At 33.9% G+C, this 26,825-nt stretch overlaps 3 protein-coding genes across 6 annotated transcripts; 2 read left to right on the top strand and 1 right to left on the bottom strand.

Moving 5' to 3' along the window:
* Positions 1-1,370: 1,370 nt before the first annotated feature.
* Positions 1,371-6,519, top strand: LOC119633537 (protein transport protein Sec24C). The gene is made up of 11 exons (XM_038027140.1): positions 1,371-1,976; positions 2,519-2,974; positions 3,034-3,366; positions 3,423-3,649; positions 3,720-3,961; positions 4,020-4,135; positions 4,205-4,453; positions 4,510-4,959; positions 5,031-5,199; positions 5,269-6,065; positions 6,129-6,519. The coding sequence occupies exons 1-11, from the start codon at positions 1,728-1,730 to the stop codon at positions 6,267-6,269; spliced, it is 3,429 nt and encodes a 1,142-aa protein (XP_037883068.1). The 5' UTR covers positions 1,371-1,727; the 3' UTR covers positions 6,270-6,519.
* A 12,257-nt stretch (positions 6,520-18,776) lies between these two features.
* On the bottom strand, positions 18,777-24,524 carry LOC119633496 (Golgi phosphoprotein 3 homolog sauron). Of its 3 annotated transcripts, none has more exons than XM_038027084.1 (5): positions 21,449-21,992; positions 20,333-20,460; positions 20,146-20,267; positions 19,911-20,086; positions 18,777-19,841 (listed from the first exon to the last, which is right to left on the bottom strand). In XM_038027084.1, exons 1-5 carry the CDS (start codon positions 21,644-21,646, stop codon positions 19,593-19,595), a joined length of 873 nt encoding a protein of 290 aa, XP_037883012.1. In that variant the 5' UTR covers positions 21,647-21,992; the 3' UTR covers positions 18,777-19,592. The 3 variants fall into 3 exon arrangements, with proteins under 3 accessions (XP_037883012.1, XP_037883010.1, XP_037883009.1); XM_038027082.1 differs by lacking the exon at positions 21,449-21,992 and adding an exon at positions 23,992-24,524 and having other exon boundaries at positions 18,785-19,841; positions 20,146-20,264; XM_038027081.1 differs by lacking the exon at positions 21,449-21,992 and adding an exon at positions 23,992-24,524 and having other exon boundaries at positions 18,787-19,841.
* Positions 24,525-24,711: 187 nt separating this feature from the next.
* LOC119633497 (glutaredoxin-related protein 5, mitochondrial) lies at positions 24,712-25,896 on the top strand. 2 transcript variants are annotated; one of them, XM_038027086.1, is made up of 3 exons: positions 24,712-24,812; positions 24,873-25,218; positions 25,284-25,896. In XM_038027086.1, exons 2-3 carry the CDS (start codon positions 24,927-24,929, stop codon positions 25,472-25,474), a joined length of 483 nt encoding a protein of 160 aa, XP_037883014.1. In that variant the 5' UTR covers positions 24,712-24,812; positions 24,873-24,926; the 3' UTR covers positions 25,475-25,896. The 2 variants fall into 2 exon arrangements, with proteins under 2 accessions (XP_037883014.1, XP_037883013.1); XM_038027085.1 differs by having other exon boundaries at positions 24,759-25,218.
* Positions 25,897-26,825: the final 929 nt, after the last annotated feature.

The raw sequence follows: 26,825 nt of genomic DNA, 5'->3' as shown, positions 1-26,825 counted from the left end.
AGGGTTGCATTTATAAGAACAAAACCGTTGTAAATTGAGAACAAAATAAACTCCCTGCTTTTGCTGGCAAACAAGTGAGTCAAAATAAGGAATTAAACCAAAGTAATTGACAAACAATTTATTGACGAAAAAAGTTGAATTATGTGACGTAGAAGGACTTTGTAGGGTGCTTCAATCGCCGTACATTACCAGAAAATGTGCACTCGTTTGAATGTATATATAATAAATATATGTATTCATTTATATTTTTGAGTATAAATTTCGCGCGGTGCGGTTTTGTTTTATAAAGAAATATGATTATGTGCTTCTGCTATATATTATTCGCTTTTATTAAATAATGACAAGTAACAAGTCTTTTATGTTTTAATGTACATTTATTGTTCATGTTTGCCGATTATTTCTCACACATTCAGTTAAACTAAAACCACTATCAACTTGAACACAGCTTAAGAATTCTTGTATATCTATAATATAGTAAACTCTTTAGACCGAGTAACAATAAATTCACGCGATTAAGTTCTCGTTTTAATCGTAATCACCATTCGATTTTCATGTTGCATTTAAATTTCCCTACCGGGACATAAGTAAAGAGCATATCATTATCATTGTGGTGGCGAGATAAACGCACGCGAAAACAAAAAGGTGTAGATCTACTGGTTCATGAAATCTTATATTTGTTACCTTAACCAATTTAACAAATGCACGAAAAACTCACTCTACACACACTACACATTCTTTTCTTGCAATTATATGGTAAATTTCTTCCGTACGCAGTCTTTTTTCATTTGATATAAATTGCCATTTTTTTCATTTTGTAAAAGCTATATAAAATATGTAAGTAGTAAACGTATAATCGATGTTTGAAAATTTATTTGTGTTTTTTTCCTAATTTGTGCACAAAATATTATTTGTTTAATTATGAAAGTTGTCTTTTTTTGGATTTGGAAAGGCGCGATTAAATATAAGCAAAACTTTTTCTTTTTTCTGCCTCTTTATTTACATATGAATGATAGAAAAAAATTGATACGAAAGTCTTCCGCGATTAGGAGAAAAACGTGCATCAGCTATCGGTTTGGTCGCGCACGAGAGTTAACTTTCAGATACATGATTATCCCCCAAATTGTTGATGTTACAATAACAGTGACATCCATAAGTGCTTTGCGGAAGCAAGGATTTCACACCTGGGAATACTTTTTAAGAATGATTGATTGTCTTTACACAACTACAAAGTAGAACTGATCTAATGTAAGCAAGAGAAGAACTTGACAACTAATTTCCCAATTAGGCGACATAAATTTCTGCTTTCTGGTAGCTCTGCTGGTACGTGGCGAAAATGTCAAAAAACAAAGAAAATAAAAAAAAAAGAGAATTAACAAAAAATTATGCGAAACTAGGCTGCTCTGACGTGGAAGTGCAATTTTTTTATCTGTACAAAAAAAAAAAATTGAATTTCTATACTAATTTTTTTAGGAAGACATATTCGGGAATAAAACATTATAAATTTCATAAATGTACGCGGATTTATGTGATTAGCAAATAGCTGCCAGTGAAAAATTGTTGAAAAGATTTGTGTGGATAGATGTGTTGAAAAATTTCTTAATTGCTCGGTGTACTGTCTGTTACTTGTGTGTGTTTACGTGTTCGTTTGATAACGAAAAAAGTTTGATCGCTTCTTTTGTTTTATCTAAAATAAAATCGAAAAGTTTTCAAAGGAAAAACAAAAAATAATGATGAATCCAAATGCTTACGGACCACCGCCAGCAATGCAACCAACACAACAAATGATGCCCGGAGTGCCTGGGGGCCAGCAATCAATTCCACAGCAACAATATCCTGGATGGTCTTCTCAAGGACCTGTGCAAGGGTCGCCCGCTGTTCCGCCTAGCGGCTCCGTTCCAAGCAATGTACCGTTATCTTCAATTCCCCAAACAGGAATTGCTACGCGTAATGTATTGAATGGCAACTATCAGCAGCAGGTAGGAATAAACTAACTAAAACGGATTTTTCCGACCCAATTAGTATATTACTTTTTAATAAACACACCAAGGATGTATTTATGAAGCTAATAGCCACGAATAGTCTTTAAAAGTAGCAATAGAGAAGTAAAAAATACTACCAAGTGAATTTACACCTAACCATTTTTCAACCCCTAGATCCTTTTATGCCTAAAAATCACGGTAAAGCCTGAGGAACTGATATTCTTGATAATTTTCTACAGATTAAATTTAATATCAGCTTGCTTGGTAGATATGAGACGCCTCAACGTTAAATCGTGCTTGTAAACCAAGCAGTTACGTCTTCTAAGCACCTGTCGATGGAATTTTAGTTTTTTCATTTATTAGAATTTAGAATAAAAGACTAGGGTCTACATTGTAAAACAGTCAGAAAGGTTTTGGTGAGACTTGCAAAAAAACCTATTTTTAATACATTTTTAACTTTGACCAGACGAAAGCAATGTAAGAGTTCATATTCTCTTTGTTTTTTTTTTCTTTTTAATAATGTTTACTGTCTACATTAGTTAACTCAATCCATGGGTGCGATGACCGTTAACCCTGTGAAACAACCCCCGTTGCTGCAACAGCAAGCACTGAGTGGGCCTCCAACTTCAGTTAATAATACATTTAACAATGCTAATGTCGGTGTGACTTCGAGTGTTCCCCATATAACACCTAATACAAATGGACCGCCAATGTACACACAGCCGTTATCCCAACAGCATATGCAATCAAGGCAACCGCAAAATACGCCACCAATGGTCAATAACAATTATGTTCCTTATCCTAATGGTGTCTCTCCCAGTCAAGCACCCACAACCAACCTGATTATGCCGCCAACAGCTTCTTCTGCTAGTGGAGTAGCACCTCCACCGATAATTCCCGTTCAGAGTGTTGTAGGCGGACCAAATCAAATGTCGGTGAAAAGCAACAGTCTACCAGACATGCCACACATGCCACCACCGGTACAAAAGCCAACAGTGAGCTACTTAAGTCGATATCGTTTGCTTTTTAAATAAATTTTTAAAAAACATTTTAGCAAACGCCAGCGTTTATGCCGCCTGTTACTGGTCAACCAACTCAAATGAGTGGCTTCACAGGCATGCAACAAAGTGTCCAACCAACAACGATGGGACAGTACAATACACAACCACATGCCCAAATCTCTGCAAGGCCCAGTCAACCACTCATGATGCCACCTAGCATGACGGGAGCAGCGCAACAGAATCAAGCAGCTGTGCCTGGACAGATGATGATGCCTGGCTATCCACAACAGTCTCAACAAACCCCTACTGGGTATCCAACACAAGCGATGGCACCGCCACCACCACCACAATCTGGACAGCAAGTTCCCGGTAGACCTGGTTTCCACGTAGGATAATTAACATATTGAACTTAGAAATGTTGAAACATATTTTGTAATTTTAGCAATTGCCAACTCCAGCTACTGGCATGTATCAACCTCCACCCCAGCCTTACCAGCAAGCACGCCGTCTAGATCCCGACCAAATGCCGAACCCAATACAAGTAATGATTGAAAACCAACGTAACGCTGGTGGACCCTTTGTTACTAATCAAGCGGGCCTTCTGCCTCCTCTGGTGACAACAAAATACGTAGTGCAAGATCAAGGCAATTCTTCACCTAGATTTGTAAGGTAAATAATTAATTAATATTTTGATTGCACATTGTTTGCAAGTATGTAAATACTTTATTCCGCCATTTAGATCGTCGTTGTATTGCATACCTTCCACGGCGGATCTGCTAAAGACTACAGCTTTGCCTTTTGCTTTAATTATATCACCATACGCTCGTATCATTGAGGGTGAATACGAACCACCTATTGTAGATTTTGGTGTGTTAGGTCCTATACGTTGCAATCGCTGTAAAGCATATATGTCGCCCAATATGCAATTTGTTGATGCTGGACGTCGTTTTCAGTGTCTAATGTGCAAGGTATCCACGGAAGGTTAGTTATTGTTTACTTGAGTTGATGCAAAAACCATTAATTTTGTAATACATTTCAGTGCCTACCGAATATTTTCAACATTTAGATCATACAGGACAAAGAGTGGATAGATTCGAACGCCCTGAATTGGTTTTGGGTGCTTATGAATTTTTGGCTACGAAAGATTATTGTCGTGTATGTTGAGTGATGTTTTAATTTTTGATTTGATAGATTTTTCGTAACCGTTCCCGTATTTCGCTTTAGAATAATGAATCGCCAGAAATTCCAGCCTTTATTTTTGTTATAGATGTTTCTTACAATACCATGAAATCCGGCTTAGTTCATTTGTTGTGCTCGCAAATTAAACGTATTTTAAAGCATTTGCCTATCGATCAAGGTCAACATAAATCAAAAATGCGTGTCGGTTTCATAACTTTCAATAGTACTGTACATTTTTATAACATCAAAAGCAACCTAGCGCAACCACAAATGATGGTGGTAGGCGACGTTCAAGTAAATGTAACCGTGACAAAAAATACGAACTGGTAGGCTTATCAATATAATTTCAGGACATGTTTATGCCTTTACTGGATGGGTTTCTTTGCGATCCTGAAGAATCGGAAACTCTTATCGATGCTCTTATGGAACAAATACCAAAAATGTTTTTGGATACTAAAGAGACGGAAACCATACTGTATCCTGCTATTCAGGCAGGTATGGAAGCTCTAAAGGCTTCCAATTGTTGCGGTAAATTGTTGATCTTTAACTCAACTCTACCTATTGCGGATGCTCCTGGTAAACTTAAAAATCGCGACGATCGCAAATTGTTGGGCACTGATAAAGAGAAAACGGTTTTGACACCACAATGTCAAAATTACAATCAATTAGGTCAGGAGTGTGTACAAAATGGTTGCTCAGTGGACATGTTTTTATTTAACAACGCATATATTGATATTGCTACTATTGGACAAGTGGCTCGGCTGTCAGGTGGTGAAATTTATAAATACACCTACTTCCAGGTAACATGACGACTCTTTGAAATGTTTTCTTTAACTTTTCTCTAAATATATATATATATATATATATACAGGCTGAAATTGATGGCAAACGTTTGGTTGAGGATATTATTAAAAATGTCTCAAGACCAATCGCTTTTGACGCTGTTATGCGAGTACGCAGTTCCGCTGGTATACGAGCGACCGATTTCTATGGTCACTTTTTTATGACGAACACCACAGATGTCGAGCTGGCTAGCATTGGTTAGTTAAGCGTCTTAATTTAATGTCCAGTGTAATTGAATTTTTTTTTTATCGTTTCCGCTTATACAGATTGTAATAAATCTATCGCCATTGAGATCAAACATGATGATAAATTGCCGCCGGAGGAAAATGTTTATTTGCAAATTGCTTTACTTTATACTTCCTGCAGTGGCCAAAGACGTTTACGTGTTTTTAATTTGGCTCTTAAAGCCACAACCACAATTGCCGACGTGTTTAAGAGTTGCGATTTGGACGCCATGATGTTGTTCTTTGCTAAACAAGCTTGCTTCAAACTTATGGAACTAACACCAAAAGTAGTGAAAGAAAATCTTATACATCGTTCAGCACAAATATTGGCTTGTTATCGTAAGCACTGCACCTCGCCAACTTCGGCAGGTCAACTGATATTACCTGAATGTTTAAAACTTTTACCGCTATACGTATCGTGCTTGCTAAAGAATGATGCGATTTCCGGTGGTTCAGACATGACCTTGGACGATCGCTCGTACGTTATACATTTTGTCTTATCAATGGATTTGAACACATCGGTCACTCATTTGTATCCACGCTTCATTCCAATACATAATGTTGATGCAGATGTTGATGACGGCGAGCTGCCTATGTCGATACGATGTACGCATGAGAAAATGACCGAAGATGGCGCATATGTTTTGGAGAATGGTGTACATTTCTTCGTATGGTTGGGTCAATCATTGTCGGCAAATTTCATTAAACCACTCTTCGGCGTTCAATGTACGCAACAAGTAAATGCTGAGCGTTTTGCCATATCTGGTGATACCCGAATGGCACAGAGGATACGCAACATTATCGAAAAAATCATGCTTGAGCGTACGCGTTATATGAGAGTAAGTTGAATTTAAGAGAGAAAAATTGTAAAATGACGATCATAACGTTCTTTTAATTTGAAGATCACTTGTGTACGTCAAAATGATAAACTTGAAAGTGTATTTCGACATTTTCTTATCGAAGATCGAGGCACGGACGGATCCGCCAGTTATGTGGACTTTCTATGTCATATGCATAAAGAAATTAAGGAACTTCTAAGTTAGCCCTTATATTGTTATAAGAATTATACAACATCTGCGGCTGGATCGATTACATGCCGCAGTTATTCGCAAAACCGTGCGCGTCTTTCACGTCTGGCACGTTCACGAAGATGGTAACCATTATTGTTTTATATTATACCATCAAGCATACATGCCTGCATGTCTAAATATACTTTAACATATATTTAGCGAATATCGTATTAAAAAAATCCAATCGCTCTTACAATTTATATTCCCTGCAAATAAAACAAAAGAAATTGCTAAAACTGTAAATGATTTGCAATACAGTCCCATGTCACATGGTATTCTTTAAAAAAAATAAAAAAAATAAGAGAAAATCCCCATTTCCCTAATTCCTCCTCGTTAGCTTTTCGAAACTTTCTGTATTCCTCTACTAACGCAAAGTATCTAAATATTCAAATACATTCAGTTATCTAGCTTTTATATAAGTTTATGTACATGGGTGCGAATTTTTTTGATTTTTTTCTCTAAAATTGCTATTAATTGCTGTAGTTACTTTTATTGGGACTTTCAAATTAAATCCATTTGCAACTGTGTTTTAGCAGATGATAAAATTTTTATCAATTATTTCATTATTGATGGTATCAGTTGCACATTCGAACATTTATACTATTATTAAACTTTTTATTTGAATAAAGGTTAAAGAAAACGAATGGATATATAAATATATAAATAAAACTTATAAAAAATTACTATATTGATTGTTTCCTATTTCGATTTGAACTTTTATTTTGTTTAAACAGACTCATCGGGATTTTTTATCGTTGTGTTCAAGCGATTTGCGATTATTTAAAACAGTTATATACAGATACAGATTCGTATGTGGCAATTTAATCTTTTTCAATTTTTGATCTTATAGGGCATGTAAGGATCCACAAATTGTCGATAATTTTTACACATCTGAGAGCGCTTTTATATATCGTGCGAACTGTAGTGGAATTAATTAAGCCATATTTCCTTAGTGTTTGTTGCGCTCAATACAACAGCGTCGAAGCAAATTTAATCATCAATAATTTCTCTTATTATTCATTAGCTAAATGAACCAACAAAAACCTAACTCAATTACTGGGAATGTCTAAGGATATGACTGTAGATTTTTTATTAAAGTAAGGTATCCTCTTTTTCGAAATTTATTTCCGAATAATTTAAATTAGTCCATGTTCTTAATGCTTTTTTCTTTGCTGATTGCATCCATGCACAGAATCGTATTTTGGAAACACAAGAAGCTTCAGGATAATGCGAACAAAACATTTGTGATAATTTTTGCATTCTTTAAAGATCTTGAATGACGAGTAAATAAAGTGCAGGCGAAATAAGCGTCAACTATGCTTAATTGCTTTTGCTAAATGCACTTTAGATAATCTATGCACCGTTTAAATTAGTTTTCATTTAAGTTCTGCTCCATAAATTCTATTATAGCATTGCGTCCTACAAAGATGATGTTGAACTAGAACTTTCAGAATATTGCAATGCTTTATGTACGCGTTCTTATGAAATAACTATACTGGCGAATATGTGTGTCATATAATTCATCTTACAGCTCTCAAAACGGGTTTACATGTAGCTAGCGGCATTCTAGGTACTGAACGATGAGCTCGTTGAAAAGGAATGTATACGGAATTCGTAACAGGGATTGCCACAAATTTCGCGATCTCAACACCATTCACAACTTTATAGTCGACAGTTCGAAGCGAAGCAAAGGGAAAAATACTTCAGATGATCAATCGGCTCTCTTGACACCATCGCCATCGTATGTTGAAGATCTGCATATCTGTTCATAAGCAGAATGTGCGCTTTAGCAAACACTTTCACGTCACCGTTTCATTAAAGAGAATTTTTGCTAAAATTGTATGAACACTATCAAAAACTATCTCTTCGACTGTGCAACGATTAGCTTTACAGTTAGGGTTTTTATATGACAAAATTTCCGCAACAACGTGACGAATTTCTCGTCTACGCATGATGCTACGCAATGAAATAAAGTAAATTAACATGAAAGTCTAAACTTTGCGAAGGTATTAATAAGGTATTAGGACTACCAAATTATTGTTAGGCAACGAATCGGATAATGTAACACATTTCATAGTACATTTCATATTTGTTCTGCAGACTGGTTGCGTCATAACCCATATCAGTATTTGTTTACAAATCAACAACGCCACCGCAAGAGTTTTATTTTTTTCTGCCAAACTATATTTATTCTTATATTTATATTTATTCTTAGCTTTCCGTTCTTTGCCCATATATATATTTATACATGTATATAATATATATTTATGTATATCTACTGTAGTGTATGTCGCAATTATTGTATTTGTTAAGTAATTTATATTTTCCAATTTCTTTCTTTATTTTTGTTGCTAAGTTTTCATCTGGCCAACTGAAAATAATAATAATAATTAATTTATGTCCTCGGACTTTACGTTGTAAAAAGACCTTTAAATAATCCTGAGTAAATTCAACATCCGAGCCGTTTGTAGCAAATAATTTCAACATTTGAAGCCCCAGATTGGTAAGCATACCCATAACGTGTAACCAGAATACCTGCAAAATGGAAAAAAAAAAACTAAAAATAAAAATCTTACTTAGTTATTCGTATGTCAGTGCTGACTAGTAATTTCTCTTCTCTTTCATCATGAGCGCTGGCCATAGCTGATTCGTGACCTTCATCTTCGGCTATGACTTCATTCCTGGGCTCTTTGTCCAATTGCGTTTTGGTAAATCGTTTTCATTTAATTCGATAACGCCCGGCTGCGATTCTAGAATTATGCCAAAAAGCTATACGACGTTTTAGTATTGAAGAGGGTATTTCCACGACAGTGCTTAAATCTTCCAAAGAGCTGGAATGTACTTCTATAATAATGTATATTTATACCAACTAACTTTTCAGGGAAAAGCGAGCAAGAAAAATTTGAGAGATCAAGAGATGTATTAAAATACTTACCAGAAAGATCGGGCGATTGTATCAATTTTTTTTAAGTCTGCATAGGAATCGCGTAGGTTATTCATAAAATATCAAAACGACCAATGTCCCGTTTAAGAAAAGTAAAATTTCAAAATATTTTTTCATCCTTGAAAGAAATGATATTAATTCCACCTTGGAAAAACTAACTACAAATAGAAACGCGACATATTATGGTGCTGTTTTTAAATTTATTGCTAATAATCAGAACCATTTTGTGCAATTTTTGCTTCAGATATCACGTTTTCTATTTTCGCTTTTGCGCGTTCTCTTTCATCTAATTCCCGTTTTTTCAAATCCAAGTTAATTTTTAGTGAAGCCAACTCCATTTTGTATTTTTCCATTTCTAATTTGTGTCTTTCTTCCATGTGCCTCATCTTGATATGGTGCTCCTGTTTAAGCATATTAATTTCTACTTCCGCTTTTTCTTGCAGCCATGTTGCTTTTACATACGCAACTTTTCTGCAGAAAGGTACAGATTGCGGTAAAATTTTTTTGATTTCCATATGAAATAATAAATTTATTTGATTAGAATTCGCTTTTCCCGAGTGCTACAGAACAAATTTTTTGGTGTACTTGAAGATTTCTACTTTCATATTAAACAAACCCAAAACTTTTGTATTTTAAATTTATTATCAACTTATTTTATATGTGTTACAATTTCCATCTTATTATGAATGCAGGGGTTGATATTTTATTCCTAGACGCTCTTTCCTTTCTCATATTTCTTTCAATTTTTGTAATTTACTTATGCTTGAAAAAAGTAAAACGAAATCAATTCTGCTTCTTTCAGGACAAGCAATTATTCATCCGAGTTTTTTAGGAAAAATAAACGAAACTATTGCCGCCTAAAACAAAGAATTTCAATATGCCGAGAACTTTTTCAAAATAAAACATTAAATTTAGTTAACAATCAAACTCTCTTTAGCAAAACTATTTGCGATGTATAAAAATATGCTAATATGTGCTGCTATATGTAATTAATACAACACAATTTATGCTCAAAAAAGAAATTCAATGTGGTTGTGCAAGAAGTATTCACAAAATGTAATGATCAGATTGGTTTTAAGGGAAACTGCCTTCAGTTGACAGGATAACGTTTTTAAATAGTTGATGCCCAGGTAATTGGTAGCTAACCGTTTCCGTGCTTGTTAAGCCTTGTTCGTCACTAACTGTCAGTTTGAAGACATAACGACTAGCTTAACGAAAGCTCGGATTATTAGAGGGATCTTGATTTCATAAACAAAATATCTACAATTGAACCACTTTAACCCATAAGTGATAGGAGGCGGTATTGTTACTGGTATCAGCTACAGTAAGCGCAAATTCACACAAGCCTTAAGTTAGACCCGTAGCATTGGCGACCTATGTACACAACGATTTTTCATAGCATTTTTCTTTCTGTATATGGAAAACGTACTGTTTCGTTAGACTTCAATGTAACCGCAGCATTAGGTCCTTGAACTTCTTCCCATTCATTGGATTTAAGACCGATATCATCGGCTGAAGATGAGCCATTTAGAACAATCCAATTAATTTGCAGATTTATAATCTGAGGGAATTGATATTAATCGTTTGCTTATTTAAAAGATTTATTGAATAGTTTCCATATTAGTTCCTGCAATTGCTGTGGGAGGAGAGTTGGTTTGTTGGCGGTTTTACAAAGACATGAACTTTTGCTGTGCTCGATTGTCCACTACCGTCGGTGACTTTTAAATCGAAAGTGTACATTCCTTCTTCCAAATTCGAAAGCTTCATTTGGCCATTCCAAAGAACAATGGTAAAAGAAGAGCCTTGAATGTCAGTTCACAAAAGACCAACCTGTACATATAGTGTCCTAGTATTTTGCATATCCACTGCTTTAGATTCATCACCCGCGTCTTTAATCCATTCCCAGGCCACAATTTCATGATCGTCTGAACTAGCCGTGCCATTAAGGGTAACATTGTTATTAGGTAAATAGAGAATGACGGCATCTCCAGCATTTGCAACTGGTGGGTAATCCGTTCTGTTATGCTTCGCCTTTAATTACCGGTAAAGAATAACATATTCTAGAAGTTGCCTGATATCTTTGGCTTACGATTTAAATTTAAAAGCCAAGACAATGAGTATATGTTAAGCAACAATATTGATTCTGTAGCGACTGCCAGGCAGTAAGATAAACTTTTGTACGGTCAGTAATTAATTTCCTTGTCGTCTGCCAAAGAGGAATCATAGACTTTGAACAAAATTAGTAAATTTTGGGGAGAATTGAAGCTTTTCATTTTAATTGTGAGCGCTCTATGTATATATGGACAAATAGATTACTTTTCAAAAAATATTTAGACTCATCGTATAACTCGGTTAATATGGGTAAAGCTTCTAGTTGGCTTTTGACCTATAATATAGTAAAAGCATTGCAGCACACATAATAGACGATTTGGTAGATTTTGGTTGTATTTATGTTTTGCGCATAGTAAGCAAACATTTTCATATTGTAACACTATCCTTGAAATGAAATATTGAAAACCTTGAAATTAAGAAACGAAAAGAAAAAGGCAAAAATGTCGAAAAATTGCACACAAAAATTCTAATTTCAACAAGCACAACAACAGCCAATTAAACATGCAGGAAATTATAATTGAATTTTAATAAAAGTGTAAAGAATAACGGAGAGTAGGAGGAGGAGGAGGAGGAGGTAGCTGATTTTACAAATTAAACTCTTTGAATTATTCTCTATTGTAACTTTAATAAAAGGCTATTTACAAGAACTTACTCAACACTGCTGGTAGTCTCATTCGCTGCATGAGATTGGCCATTAACTGGAAATTGTACCTTTGTACCTTTCTGCAAACGTCTCGTAATGTATTAAATAAGAAACAGAAATTAACACTTAAGACCTTAGGTTGTCCCAGCAGAAATTTATTAATAGATTTATTTTGTCTGCATTCGGAACGGTTGCGGGAGAGTTCCAAATTTCAGGGAAAACATTTTCTCAATGTAAAGGAATTTTTCCTCATAGCGTTTTTTCCCAATACACGAACCAAAAAATTTCTGAAAGATTTTTAATAGCTATCCCTCTTAAGAATTTATCTCTTGAATATTTTATATTGATGTTATAAAATCCCACAGATACTGCATTGGTGAGTCCTAAACTATTGAATACGTGCTGCTATATGTGAAAGTAAGAAAATAAGAAGAACGCGGCGCTTTTACTACTTCTTATGACAGTATGAATCTTATAATGTATATTAAGGAATATTTATTGTTAATAAATTGTAAATATATTATCTGTACTTGGGCCGAATTTATGCCACTTTGGTCTATTCTTGGTACTACTCTGGATTTTTTCTAAAGATTTTCATTTGGGAAAAAAATAGAGGGAGAGTAAATAATAAGACCTTTGACAAGAAAACTAACTCAGCTTAATTGAACACAAAAAAACAAAGCGGAGGAGCGGACAGATGAACATGAATGGACAGATAATCGATCGATATGACAAAAGGTAACAAAAGTCCTTCCGTGTATTACATAGATTCGCACAAACTTTACATATCTCAGTACTGCAAGCGGGGTAAGGTATAAAACGTCCAAATTATGAAAACCTTTAATGATTTTTTTTTTATTTATTTGCTAAATACAGCAATTTGCTTAATTATTACTCTATAAGAAGCTTTTGCATTGTTTCACAGTTAAGCTTCTCTTTAATGGGAAAATCAATCTTATATGGCGTAGATTTAGGTCCACCTAAACTAACCTTTTTTCCTATAAAAATTGTACTTTTATACGTTGGCTTTAAAGGGAACCTTCAAAGGTTGATGATAGCTCTGAAGTGTTCCTTTTAAAGCAGCAGCTTTCATCAACCTCTATAAAACAGTTCAAAGTGTTAAAATTTAAATAAAGAAAATAGTACACAGTTCTACTTTAATGTTATTTAAAATAATAATTTGAAAATATGTAAAAAATGTAATGTTATAATATAAATAAATTGAAATTAAAAATAGTTCTGATCTGTCTTTCATTTTTATTTAACTAATAATAATCATGAGATGTGTATTTGTATATGACCAAATGTTCTTATTTCCTTTTTCTTCTTTTCAGGTTATATTAATATTTTATATAAATTTATTTATATTATTATATACATTATTTCATATAATTATATACTTGCTATCATATTATTTATATTATTAAATATTAAAATGGTCTTCATCCCTGGCGTACTATGTAGCGAAGAGGGACCAACAACGTCGGCGAAAGCAGCGCGGAGGGCGAGGAGTAAACGCATTGAATCCGCTGCAAACAAAGATGAAGGCCAGGAAGTTCAAGAAGCTCAAAACGTAGTGGATATCGAGAGGTCGCGAGGAAGTTAAGTCCTCACCACAAAATTGTACAGGTACACTACGACGAAGTGTACACAAATGAGGAATCAATATATTCTCGGGCGGAGATATGCTGTATGGTTGCGGCTACGACGACACGAAAGAAATTAGAAATAAGTAAGAATACCGAACAATCCTCGTCTTCGGTATAGGTAGTCTGCTGACAGCTTTTAACGTGCTGATCATCGCCATTCCAATAACCAGCTATAATGGAGCTCCGAACGAGCTAAACAGATGTTTAACTATCGCAGAGGAGATCGGACTGGACGTGAAAGCAGTAGTCTGCGATAGGAGCAAACAAAATCTATATACACTGACAAAGTTCGTGAACAGGAAGTACAAACGGAAGCGTGCTCATGGTACCATGTACGTAGTCCCACGAATGTTCGATTAAACGCGTCTGCTTTATGGATTTCGAGATAAAATGATTCACAGCAATCTGTTTGACCACTTAAGTACGACTCTATACGTGCGAAAAATTAGATAATGAAAAAAAAAATCCAAATAAGGTTAAATCAGAAAATCCAAGTGAGAAAATCCAAGCGAGGTTAAACCGGAAAAAAGAACAACAACCTAATAAGAAAAATTAAAAAAAATGGAAAAAGGGAAAATCCAAAAAATCTAAAATCAAGAAGCCAAGGCGAACAAGTCATATCTAAATCATATCTAAAATCAAGAAGAAGTGCGCAATCCATTCAACCTTTACTGCGGTAAGTGGATTTATTTTCTTATTTGCTGAAATCTAATTGCTCTAACACAATAAAAGGTAAAAAACTTAAATTTTGAACGTTATACAAATGATGCCCATTTACATAAACGGACAGAAGCATTGAACTTTTTGTAAAAATTTCTAAAATTTCTTTCGGCTTTTATATTTGAAAAATCATATACAATTCGTTTCGAATATCAAGAACGTAATGCATACTAAATAATTTACCAAATTTCCATTGCAACTAGCAAAATCTAGCTCCACTATCATAGAATATATATACTTTGGTACTATCGATACATACTTATTTCAAAAGAAACTAAATTATAAAAATGACGCATTATTGTTATAAGAACATTACAAACAAAGCAAAATTTATATATAAAATTTGTTGAATAATATATAAATACATTAAATTTATAATAAAAGAGATATATCCTTTATATTCGTAAACAATTTTCTTTAAAATATGTCCTAATATAAAAATAATATAAAATAGTGGGCTCTTTGAAAATTACTTTCTCAAAATAAAGATTTAAACTTAAGCTACATGAGTAACTACATTAAGAAATATTCTTGAATATGATTTCTAAGTTTATTTCGCGTGCAGCGATAATATTATATGAAATGTGGAAACGCCTCTAATAGGTGATCGTGATTGCTTTCTGCAGACTTTTCTAAATTTGCTATTTATTTTGCTATTTGACAAATTATGTTATTATAATAATGCGATTATGAAAGTAATCTTTCGGTTAGTTGACAGAATTTGTAGCTAAAAGAACGGATTTTTAAAGCTCGATTTATTTAACTCATTGTCATTTTTATTTATACTTTTTTATTTATATAATACTTACTTCTGGCAACTGATAAAATTGCAGCTGGTTGCAGGGATGTTAAGAAACAAAATTTCAAATTCTTTCACTAACTAACGATAGCTTGTGATTGTCAATACATTAAATTGGGTACAGAAATCTTTCTCTGTTACCGGTGTATCCGTTACGTTACGATTGTTATCATACCTTCTCAAATAGGCATGTCCTCTATGAACTGAGATAAATTCGGCTCCAACAGATTGAAAGAGTAGAAAACGTACACGACATCGTACATATTGTGGACATCACTTCATAGATTAAATAGCACAATTGGAGAAATTAGTATATAAAAGGTATAAAATTCAGAAAAGTTGCGGTATTGATCCTGTTGTTCCCTTTTTTTTTTGCCTACACTTTCAAAAATAAATAAAAGCCTAGACAGACATTGACTCAAAGTCCATAAGCATATTATAATTTGCATCATGAGGAATTTCTGAGGTTAGCATATAAAGAAATGATCTGTGGACAAGCAGTTTCGCAAATGTTGGTTGTACGTAAAAAAAGGAAAGTAATTGTACAAGATAGATTGTCTAAGAGAGCAGAGTACGGTAGATCGGAAACACGAAGTTGCTTACAATCCCACTATGAAGCAATTTTGACGATTAACGAAGTCATCAAAGTGGAAATGAACTTTGTCGCTTAGGATGATTTTGCTCGAAAAATCAGCATCTACTTGTTGATGTTCAATCCATTCCATTGAACGATCTCTGTTCACTATGCATGGACATTCGGCTTCAGCATACGGACGCTGTTCTTCAATGAGTATACGCTGCAGAGAGCTTCTTGAAATTTTCAATTCTTGTCCTGGAGTTGCACCAACGCTCTCACGCACGATTGTATTTAAGCTCATAGTTTAAATGTCCGAACTTACGTTTGTTTAGGAGTGATTTTTTTATATTTTTATTATTATTATTAATTTAGAAGAAGAAATAAATTCTAAGAATAAGGTCCTAAAACACTAGTATCCAAGGTAATCAGCGTTATTAAAAACAGCGCCGCTAGAATTGCTAGTCGAGATCAGAACATAATAACAATAAACAGAATAATACTAGGTGGCATATTAGGCGATAATAACACGGTAAAAGCTTAATAAAAAGGAGTCTTTTGAAAATTATTAAAAACTGGCAATGCCGAAATGGGAAGTCTTGGGTCGTGGAAAATCTTCAGCTAAAGGAGCTCTGCGGCGTAAGATCTCTTTAGGCAAGACAGTAAGCTGCAATTTCCTATGTTGGTTTATTTTATTTTATTGGGTACACTGGCAAAGGATCACGCGTAGAGGACAAATTTATCACTTTGGTACGGAAATTTTGGCAAATAAAAACCGTAACTCTAAAATTAATAGACGAAGAGATAGTTTTTGATAGTGTTCATACAATTTGGGTAAAAATTCCCTTTAAAACCATAACTCTAAAATTAATAGACGAAGAGATAGTTTTTGATAGTGTTCATATTCAATTCAATTTGAGTAAAAATTCCCTTTAACGAAACAGTGACGAGTCGACCGCTTTTTACGAAATGGCGAAAAAAAAATTTTTGACGCTACGGAAAGTGTTTCCTAAAGCGCACATTCTGCTTATGAACAGATATGCAGATCTTGAACATATGATAGTGATGGTGTCAAGAGAGCAGACTGATCATCTGAAGTGTTTTTCCCTGTGCTTCGCTTCGAACTGTCGACTATAAAGTTGTGGATGGTGTTGAGATCGCGAAATTTGTGGCAATCTCTGTTACGAATGCCGTATACATTCTCTCTTAGCGCGCTCATCGTCCAGTTACTAGAATGTCGCTAGCTACATGAAAACCCGTTTTGAAAGATGTAAGCATATAATATGACACATATACGCCAGTATAGTTTACTTTTTCTTTTTTCATTATTATATGTATAGTATTCTTGTAAATAATTAGAGAAAATACTGGGATAACTAAATTCAAATTTAATGAATCTCCCGAATTTCTCCATATTGTTCATCTGTTGAGGATAATTCGTTTTCACCATGCAAGAGCGGACAACCGATTCGAAGAGTCGGAAGTTTATGATTAAAAACAATAATAATAAAGTTATGATGATAATAAAAAAATGCATTTTTTATCTTTAATCATTTTTTGTAAACATTTGAAAAGCAAACACCAAGATTTGCTTTGATATTTCTGGTGCGCAAATGCGAGGATTTTTGAAGCCTTTGAGATACTATACCCATTGAGAATACAAATAATCCAATACCGGTATCCATAAGACTGGCCCCATAACGATGTGTTTTTCGAAAAAATTTCGGAAAATTCTCAAAATCTATTGCTGATATACAAAGCACTGTTAAATAGCTGATAGTGGCGGGTAACAGAGTAAATACTTGCGGCCTTGCCAGAATACAACAACCGTTAAGCAGCCAAAATATTCAACATATAGAACCACTTATGGAATATATATAAAAATAATTGCGTCAAACTGAAATAGAAGTTAGAAAGATTTTCTATTGTATAGAAAATAATTCATGGTAGCTGCTGGCCATCCTCATTTTCGAAGAAATACCGTCCAAAAATCGTATTTTCTTTCCACGACAAAGCATGTATTTCGTAGAACGTTTTAAGAAGTGATCCATAATTACCAAATTTAATTTTGTTTTCAAAGATCTTACTTATTTTTGCCACAAAATAATAAAAATTCGATTTTTTTGGTACAAGAAGCCGACTAGGTAAAAGCCGGGGCTAACAAGTCATTATTCGCGGGTACAAATCTTATTTAATGCTTATCTTAACTCAGTATGATGGACCAATTTTCTAAAGACAAATTCGTTAAAGATGAAACGTTTTTACCACATACACCCTCACCCTCACTTTTCGTAAGAAAAGTTATTTGGAAGATGTTTTCGAAAAATATTTCGAAACACCGTTACTTAACGATTGTTGTCGAGAAATATCGAATATTGCAATCCTTTTCACATACGACGTTTTCATACGAAAGTTTTATTTGGGCAATGCTCGTAAAAGTGATCAAATCCAATTCGCCCTTGGCTCAAAACATATCAACATATCAGTAAACAAAATTTCGGCAAAATATATCTAAAATTGCAATCCGTAGATTAGAAATGAAAAATGCATAATAAGACGGGCAGACGAACTTAAAGCTATTCAGAAAATAAATCAGAGTTGATCGGTATTGCCAAAAAAAAAAATACGACGTTCTTCTTCTTTTCTTCTGTGAGTTTTACACACATTCGCAAAGACCTAAAACCTAAAAAACCTAATATGCTTAGTACTGCAAATGGTATAGGGTATAGGGTGCAAACATTTTCTACAAGTTATATAGCCAGCATAGATTTTACTTATGCAGACGCAATAAGGAAGCACTTTAATATACTGATACAGAGTTCTGAGTACTCGAAGGGGAAAGGAAAAACTAATACATTCTTAGAGAACTGTTGATAAAAATTTCTGAATGATATGAATGGAATGGCCAAACTAGATAATTATCTAGTATAATAAACTAATTAGCGCACGTTTGCTTTGTTGATAATATTCTAAATGTTATTTTTATTATTCTGTTGTTTACAATTGTCGATATTAAACTTATAATTAATATATAGTTATAATGCTTTTTTTTCTTGTATATAATTAAGTTTTTTGTTAATCCAATCTCTTTTATGATCAGTAGTGTATACGCGCAGTGATTTAGTTGTATGTATTTGAACAATTGTTTGCGGCTGAATCGTGCAAATTTGGAAAGAAATAAAAGAGGCTAATAGAGAGAGGGAGGCAAACATGAAAGTTAAAATATATTTTCTTTTTTCTTATATCTTTACGAATTGCACGTCCACACCGCTGTAAACAAAAAATTATATTCAACTTTCTAAGATTATAAACTTGTGTTATAATTTTTTTCTTTTTAATTTCTAATTTTTTAAACAAAAAAATAAAATATGTAAATAATACCTTAGTTAGGCACACTGTACAATTTGTAATTAATGAACGAGTTTCAATGATAAGAAATGATATTTTTGGAAAAATTTTATCAAACACTCTTCTTATATTAAAAATAAGTGTTCCTTTGTATGCGTTTATCTTTTCTTTGTCAATTGTGATTGTTTATATATATAATATTTATAATAATGATTAAAAAAATATTTTATTATATGATATAATAATAATCAAACGCGAAAAAAATAAAAAACAAATTAAAATCAAAGTATCTTCTCTAAACTCAACTAATTATTGTGTGTGTATATAATTTTTGTGGCATTATGAATTTAATTCATTAATTTTCACTTTTTTTACAAAATGGAGTAAATAAAACCGCAAGCAAGATTCATATTTAGTAAGAAAAACTATTTAAATAAATATATAAAAGATAAAAAGAAGATAAATGTAGAAAATATTTGTATTGATTAGAAATGGAAAAAATTGCTTTTATTTAGTAAACGCCATAAACACGGCCCAAATTATTTCATTCGCATTTGGTTTGGCAGCCTCTGCTTCGAAATCTAGATCTAAAAGTTCGCGGACGCGTTTCATTGCCACTTCATAGTCGTCGTCATTAAGGGGCGCAAAAGCATTTTCAATAACATCGCTGGCATGAGCTAAAAATATTAAAGACAGCATACGCTTATCCATACGTTGCGGGTCATTGACCCATTTAGAGAGCACTGAATCTTGAATCTTAAAAATTAATTTTTGAAAATTATTCTCTAGTAAATCGTTTCATTCCTGCAGTCATTTCATAAGTACCTTTCTGACCAAACGACATTTGACCACATTATCACTTAGTGGATGTGTTGTCATATCGAAGAGAAGGAAATTTTGTTTTTCGGTTGTTAGGACACCTTTTTCAACCAAATTTTTAGCTAAACGCTCACGGACATTCTTTAATTGATAACGTAATTTTAAAGGATTCCAAGTTTCACCTAAGATGCACGCACAGTTTTACTTTCGATATCATTCAGTTATTTCGATTCCATCTTACCGCTCAAGTACTCTATCCAGCTTTGCACTGTTTCGGGTGGATTAGTTTCTTTTATATGTTTTAGGGCTTCATCTAGTAGAACATCTCCTGTTGGTTGATCGGATTTTAAGATCACCTTCCTACTAAAATTGTATGTGAAAAAAATTTAAAAACTAATCTGTCCACTTTTAATGAAAATATTGGTCACCTTGAACACAATCCTCGCCGCCTCATGCCAGATTTTTCCATCATAATGCGACCTCTTAGGCCCAACTCAATAAGTATACAGCCACGCAGACCACTCGATATGCAATCATTCCAAAATGATGTGTATCCCTTAAATTATAAAAGTAAGTTTGAGTATATAAAAGCAAGATCAGCAGCAAGCAATGTCTTATTCCAAATACTTGAGTAAATGCATCAAAGTGTAATTTTTTCATTGCAATTTCGATTATTTCCTGTAAATAACTATGCCGCGACAACAAATGAAGTGACATACGAATAGGTTGCGAAAAATTGGACGTTGAAAGTTTACGCTCACTAAGGTATGTAAGTCTCGTGGCATCTTTGATGCTTTGCAAACGCAAAGCTACCAAAAAAAACGCTCGAGAAACCTTATCAGAACATATAAAATTATGACCGTAAAGATAACCTTGGCCATAACCGTAACAAATTGTTTAACAAATACATCCGTCCTTATATCGATTCCATAGAGCGAATTCTTAAATGTGGTTGCTAGACTTCTACAATAGACATTGAAATGGTTCTAAGTGCAATATTCAAAATTTCTCCGCATATATTGTTAATGTGAAAAATTTGCATGGAATGGGCCAATTGTTTGAATCCTTTTTCACATCAAAATTATTCTTATGACCAGTAAGCCTTTGCAGGAGCTTGATGTTTATTATTTGATAATGAAAATTAATCGTAAAAGTAAAAATTAACTCTACCAAATTTGGAATACACAGGTATATTTGATACAGCCTACATCTTACAAAAGTTCCCATGAAAAGAAAGCCTCTAAATAGCAAAAAGCCGTATTTCTCAATATTTTATGATAAAATCGCTTCAATACCAGTCATTTAATATAAAGTGAATATAAAGTGAACTGCCACAAATCTGGACCAAATAAATCCATTTTTCATATTGAAAATCGTACTTTCGGCTGCCTAAGCACATGGAAACAATCACTTTCAAGACGGAAAACTTTCAAAGATAAATTGCATTTTAATGTTGTGATTTTGCTCGGACCGCTCGAGTATTTTACTAAAACTGATTTAAGTGCCAATGCTAAGAGCAACAGATTTTTTACAAAAACACTTACTTGCAATAGGGAACTGCCTACATTATATGTATTGGGCGTTTGCAAAAATTTTGGCCAGCAACATTTACAGATGAAAATGATAAAGAAATGAGAAATATCAGTGCACATAACGGTTGAATTCGAGGGCTTTGACCTTCCGCTCCACAAAATAACAGTTTTCCGTAAGACTTTGCTAATCATGGGGCGCCCAAAATTCATTTTCTTCCAAGTTTATTACTTTGGTTGTTTATTTGAAGAAATCTGCTGCCGAAACCCACTAAACACGTTCAGAGATTTATAGTGACACTGCTTCATCATATCCCAATTACCAGTGTCGGATTCAACGGTTTAAAGGTGGCAACACTACTGCTGCTCGAAAGGAGAGGTTCTGCCGCACCCAGCATACTCACAAAACATGCCACCTCCTGGTTACGCGGGCAAGCGGGTTCGCAAAGTTGAAGAAGTACCAAAATGGGTCGTTGGGTGAATCGCTTCCAAATCAATATAAGTTCTTTCGACATGATACCGTCATATTGCCAAAAATATTGTAAATTGTTGTAGAAAATGATGGAAACTTTTTTGATTAACATATGGTGTAGCGATTTTCGACAATAAATGCCTTTTTCAAGTGAAAAAGTGATCAGAATATAAAAATATAAAAATTTGTAAAACTTTCGGCGCTCCTATCCGAGATATTTTAAAAGAATGTTGTCATTAATTTCTGTCCAAGGACGAATCCTTTTGGATATATATCGGATTAGAACGTTTTCACGACCTTTCCCTATGAAACACCAAATTTTAAGGAAGCCATTGTGTAGGAATAGTTTTGAATATTTAATACTCACGAAATCGGTCCGCGCAAAATAGTGTTTTGAAATATTAAGTAAATGTAATTTTTTGAAGATGCTTCCTGCAGTGCACATCTTCTTATAAAAAATGAGCGTGTACATGGCAACAAGCGTAATTTTTATTAAATTATGACAAACAAGTAAAAACACTATAGGGAACAACGGCGTTCATTTAACACCCTACACCATCCTACAGTTATTCATATAACTACTTTTCAAAATAATGCGTATATGGGAAGTGGTCGAAAACGTAGCGTAAAAAGAAGTGTGGGGAGTTAAACACAAGACGAACAGATGGACGTATAAGGATAATCCGATTGGAAACGTAATTCTGAATAGAAAGGCGCAATAAAAGATAAGTTAAGTCCCTCTGGGTAATACATCCGCACAAACTTAATATACTCTTGTATCATAAGTAATGTAGGATTTAAAAATGGTTAATAAAAACATCTATTCTTCTCAACCCACTCATATAACGATTATCATGAAAAGCAAACAGTATGGAACAGGATCTGGTTAGTGTGTTGTGACGAAACTGTGATTTATTGCCTCGCCCTAGTGTAGCTTTTTGTTTTAAGACGTGAACTCTCCGTAGCTATCTTTAAGCGTCAGACGGCTTTTAAATTAACAAGTTGAAAACCACATTTTTATTTGTATTACTCTTTTAATAAATCAAATGTTAAAGAAACTTGTTTCTGTTGTCTTCTTTTTTTTTACTTTAGTAACGTTTGCTTTAAATTAGATAATGGCTAATGAAGACCACTACAGATTTTTATTGATACAATTTTGCTAAATTTTCTTTGGATGAAATTAATCTCTTTTGTTCCAAGAATTCCTTACTTCTTATATGGTTATCGCAAAGAATGGCGATAGAAACTTCGGGCATATTAAACATCAATCATTTTTGGAGACTTACGCTAAATCGAATAAAAAATTGACTAAAATTTCAAAGCAAGAATATAATTTAGCATTAAATTTGTTGATGTTATCCGGTTTCTACGAAATTTTCAGACAAATACAATCATTACAGTGATGGTAGGCTCGATCTTCACTTGTTTTCTGTGCTTGTTGGTCAAAATGGCTTTTCTTACGCTGTCGTGATTTTAATGCTCTCCGTAATTATTAAATTATTAACAAAAAGTGTTGAAAATAACCAATATTCTAAGACCTTTTAGGCTTAGTTTCAGTTCCAACAATATTCTATGTTGAGCGCGAAGAGTAGATACACTTTTCTGTAAAAACTTTTGAAATCTTGGTTTTTTCAATGCCGCAATTGCCATCATCTACAACTCTTGCAAATCCGACGTTGTTAGGAACGCGTCTAATCTTGCAATATTGTGTGCGAAATGTTATGACCGAAACAACGATTTTAGTTGAAATTGTAAAAAGCGACAATATACTCATAAAGTAATAAAAAGCTACAATATTTACAAATTTTAATATACAGGAGACCCAGCATGTGGCACGTCTTGAACTTAATCGAACAGTTACGCTACAAAATATCAGAAATTTTACAAAAGACGCCAAATAACGACAACAGTGCCTAACTAACAAGACAAACAGATAAGCGAAATAAATTTAGATAAAATTAGAAACAGTTTTCAGAGTTAAAGCTACAAACACAAAAATTGTCGTAACAACGCAACGGAATGACGATGGGAGAATGGGAGAATGTTTGTGTATCGAATTTGTATGAAACGTAAAACAATCAGTTACCTCTTTATCTTTTAAACCCAATAATAAGACTTCTTCCATCAAAGTCAAGCGCGTTTCTTTAGAATCGCCATCGTCTATATTATCCTCATGATCTTTGTTTTGGTTCATGTCTTGATTATCGTCAGCTGTATTCGCGTTAAGACCATTACCAGCAGTGCCGCCTTCGGCACCATTATCCCGATTTCTCACCGCTCGTCTTACTAAGCCGTCAGTACGATTCATGTCGTTTTTACAACACCGTTTTCGAAAATTCCGAAAAGACTATTCTGCGTACAACTTTTCAGGTGATAAAATGAAAATGACTTAATGAGCTTCGACTTATTGTTTTGCAAATTTGTTTTTTAGCTTTTTATGCAAATTTGGTTTGCTCCGTTTATACAGTTTACTCTTTATTTACGCGATATACAAGACATAACATATAGTTTCTTTGTCTGATGTGTTTAGGCTTCTTCTTCGCCAACTATTTTAATAAATAAAATTTACAATTTTCACAAATTTTTTTCTCTTTTTTTTGGTTTCCTTCGTATTTCTTATGGTATTCTCATACAATTCACAATCCACACTCTTTTCACGACAAAAAAAAAATGACACGAGTTAACTGAATATAAACAGAGTTGTTAAGCTTTGCAGTAAAGAATTTGGATCAAAAATGAATTAACAAAACTTAAAATAAATTAAACTCACAGAAGCGAAAGTGAAATAAACAAATTTATATGATAATATAAAATTTCTTGCAATCACAAATTCAAGCGAAATTATAAAAACGTTGAGTACTTTATATTATAGTTTCATTATGTAAAAGAATTAAAATACAACTTTGCGTATCATATTATAATTTCATCACCTGAAATTTTCATTGCAATAAAGTTCAAAATTTTTAGTTCAACGAAAATATTAATAATAAGCACAAACCGGCCAACAAAATAGTTTAAAATATGGGCACCATTTTCCGGCAAATCCTTCGCCACAGCTTACCATACAAAGCAGCGCTACACACGAGGAACACCAGATTGTGGTCGTCTGTTGGTGCAACTTCGAATGAACCTCAAAACTATACCAAAGATGTTTTAAAAAAACTGGTGACTAGCAATAAGGTAGTAGTATTCATGAAAGGTAATCCATCAGCTCCTCGCTGCGGCTTCAGTAATGCGGTGGTCCAAATATTACGTATGCATGGTGTGGTGTATGACGCCCATGATGTGTTAAGTAGCGATGAATTAAGGCAAAGTAGGAGTTTTTCTCGTCTTTTTTCTTGTACATGTTAAAAAATGTTCCGTATTCTTTCATTTCAGATATCAAAGATTTTACGGAATGGCCTACTATACCACAGGTTTTCATCAATGGTGAGTTTGTTGGCGGTTGCGATATTCTCCTACAAATGCATCACAACGGTGACTTAGTCGAAGAATTGAAAAAGGCCGGCATCGAATCTGCACTGAAGGACGCTGAACCAAGCCAAGCGAAGGAAGATATTAAGAAATAAAAATGTGAAAACCGTACATTAAAGGATTTTTTTGACATCAGAAAGTAGCAAAAGTACAAAAACACTTATAATAAATCTTCAAACCTAATCCCCAGGGCCGTCAATATTTGAATAGAAAGTAAAAGTAAGAACTAAAAGTGAAGTGTTGAACTCTGCTTATTTTAGACGAAAATTTGCATAGCAAAGAAGATATTCTTGTTCCTGATTGTTTATTGTTTTGCTGCTACGCGAACATATTATGTAGGTTATGCATCAATGTAGATAACAGCTCCTAATATTTCTTATGCCCTCTTCCACAACTCAGCAAGTCAACAACATGATTTACAGATGATTTATTGTGTTGAGTAAGAAAGATTAAATGTGAACACGAAACTATTTTTTGAACTTTAATAAAGTTGGGGATTAACTCAATTGAAGATGTATATCACATGTGTTGGTTGCTATCACGTAGGTCGCATAACTATTATCACTTTCCGAAAAGAGAGCTTTCCCAAGTTTCAATTATTTTCTCATTTTATTTTTACGACGTTTTGGTGCTCATATGGCTTGGGTTTTCGGTAATTTTCCAAATATCTTCGAGAGAGTATAGCGTGATAAGACTCGTGTACTGTCAAAAGTAATGGAACACATCATTCAACTATCTTGCGAAATGGGGGAAATGCTTCGAATAGGGAAAATGTTGAAAATCAACAGCGTGGCACACACGCGTGGATACAAATATCAAAAATTTTATGCACATGAGAATTTGCTCACGGATCATTGCTGCGAGCGGAAAAAGGGTTAATAGGCTTATTTTCAAGGAATTTGCGTCGTTTTTCATAATAGTTATAAAGTCACAAGACGTAATTAGCTGGAAACATTGACAGAGTGAGTGAATGTTGAGAAAGGCTGGTGGAGTTTTCTAAGGAAATTTAATGTTACAACAATCGTAAGAACTTTAAGAAAAAGGGCACTCGTGAGGCTTAAGGCATTTCGGAGGAATTTTGGTGTGAGCAGACTATCTCTATCCAATCTATCACCGTGGCCAAAGTGCCAGCGCATTTTTTTAATACCCTTCCTCATTTACCAGTATAGATATGATTTTTCTTCCACCGTTTATTGAAACAAACTCTGTTCTTTCTCTATTCACAACACATTTTTTTTTTGTTAACCAAGAGGTTATAACGCTCTTTATGATGGACTTTGCGAAGGCAAGAAAAATCTAATGTTCTCTGTTGACATTTACGGCACTGTAAAACCCGCGAAATAACAAAAGTACAAGGTGTACATAACTCGAAGCGAGCAATTGTACATGAATCAAATTTGGTGAAGCGCGACAGCTCTAATGCTTTGTAGAAGTTTGATAAAGGTC

This window comes from Glossina fuscipes, unplaced genomic scaffold (assembly GCF_014805625.2).
Source record: "Glossina fuscipes isolate IAEA_lab_2018 unplaced genomic scaffold, Yale_Gfus_2 2, whole genome shotgun sequence".
Classification (NCBI taxonomy): domain Eukaryota; kingdom Metazoa; phylum Arthropoda; class Insecta; order Diptera; family Glossinidae; genus Glossina; species Glossina fuscipes.
This window is presented reverse-complemented; position numbering and strand designations above follow the sequence as displayed.

Bases quoted from the DNA above. Each gene is read 5' to 3' on its own strand.
- LOC119633537 (XM_038027140.1), top strand. From the start codon at position 1,728: ATGATGAATCCAAATGCTTACGGACCACCGCCAGCAATGCAACCAACA. The intron at 2,975-3,033 runs GTGAGCTACTTA...AAAACATTTTAG, and splicing joins CACCGGTACAAAAGCCAACA to CAAACGCCAGCGTTTATGCC. The intron at 3,962-4,019 runs GTTAGTTATTGT...AATACATTTCAG, and splicing joins GTGCAAGGTATCCACGGAAG to TGCCTACCGAATATTTTCAA.
- LOC119633496 (XM_038027081.1), bottom strand. From the start codon at position 24,213: ATGAATCGTACTGACGGCTTAGTAAGACGAGCGGTGAGAAATCGGGAT. The intron at 20,461-23,991 runs GTAACTGATTGT...TTATAATTTAAG, and splicing joins TGGGTTTAAAAGATAAAGAG to GGATACACATCATTTTGGAA. The intron at 20,087-20,145 runs GTAAGATGGAAT...CGTGCATCTTAG, and splicing joins CTGGATAGAGTACTTGAGCG to GTGAAACTTGGAATCCTTTA.
- LOC119633497 (XM_038027086.1), top strand. From the start codon at position 24,927: ATGGGCACCATTTTCCGGCAAATCCTTCGCCACAGCTTACCATACAAA. The intron at 25,219-25,283 runs GTAGGAGTTTTT...CTTTCATTTCAG, and splicing joins TAGCGATGAATTAAGGCAAA to ATATCAAAGATTTTACGGAA.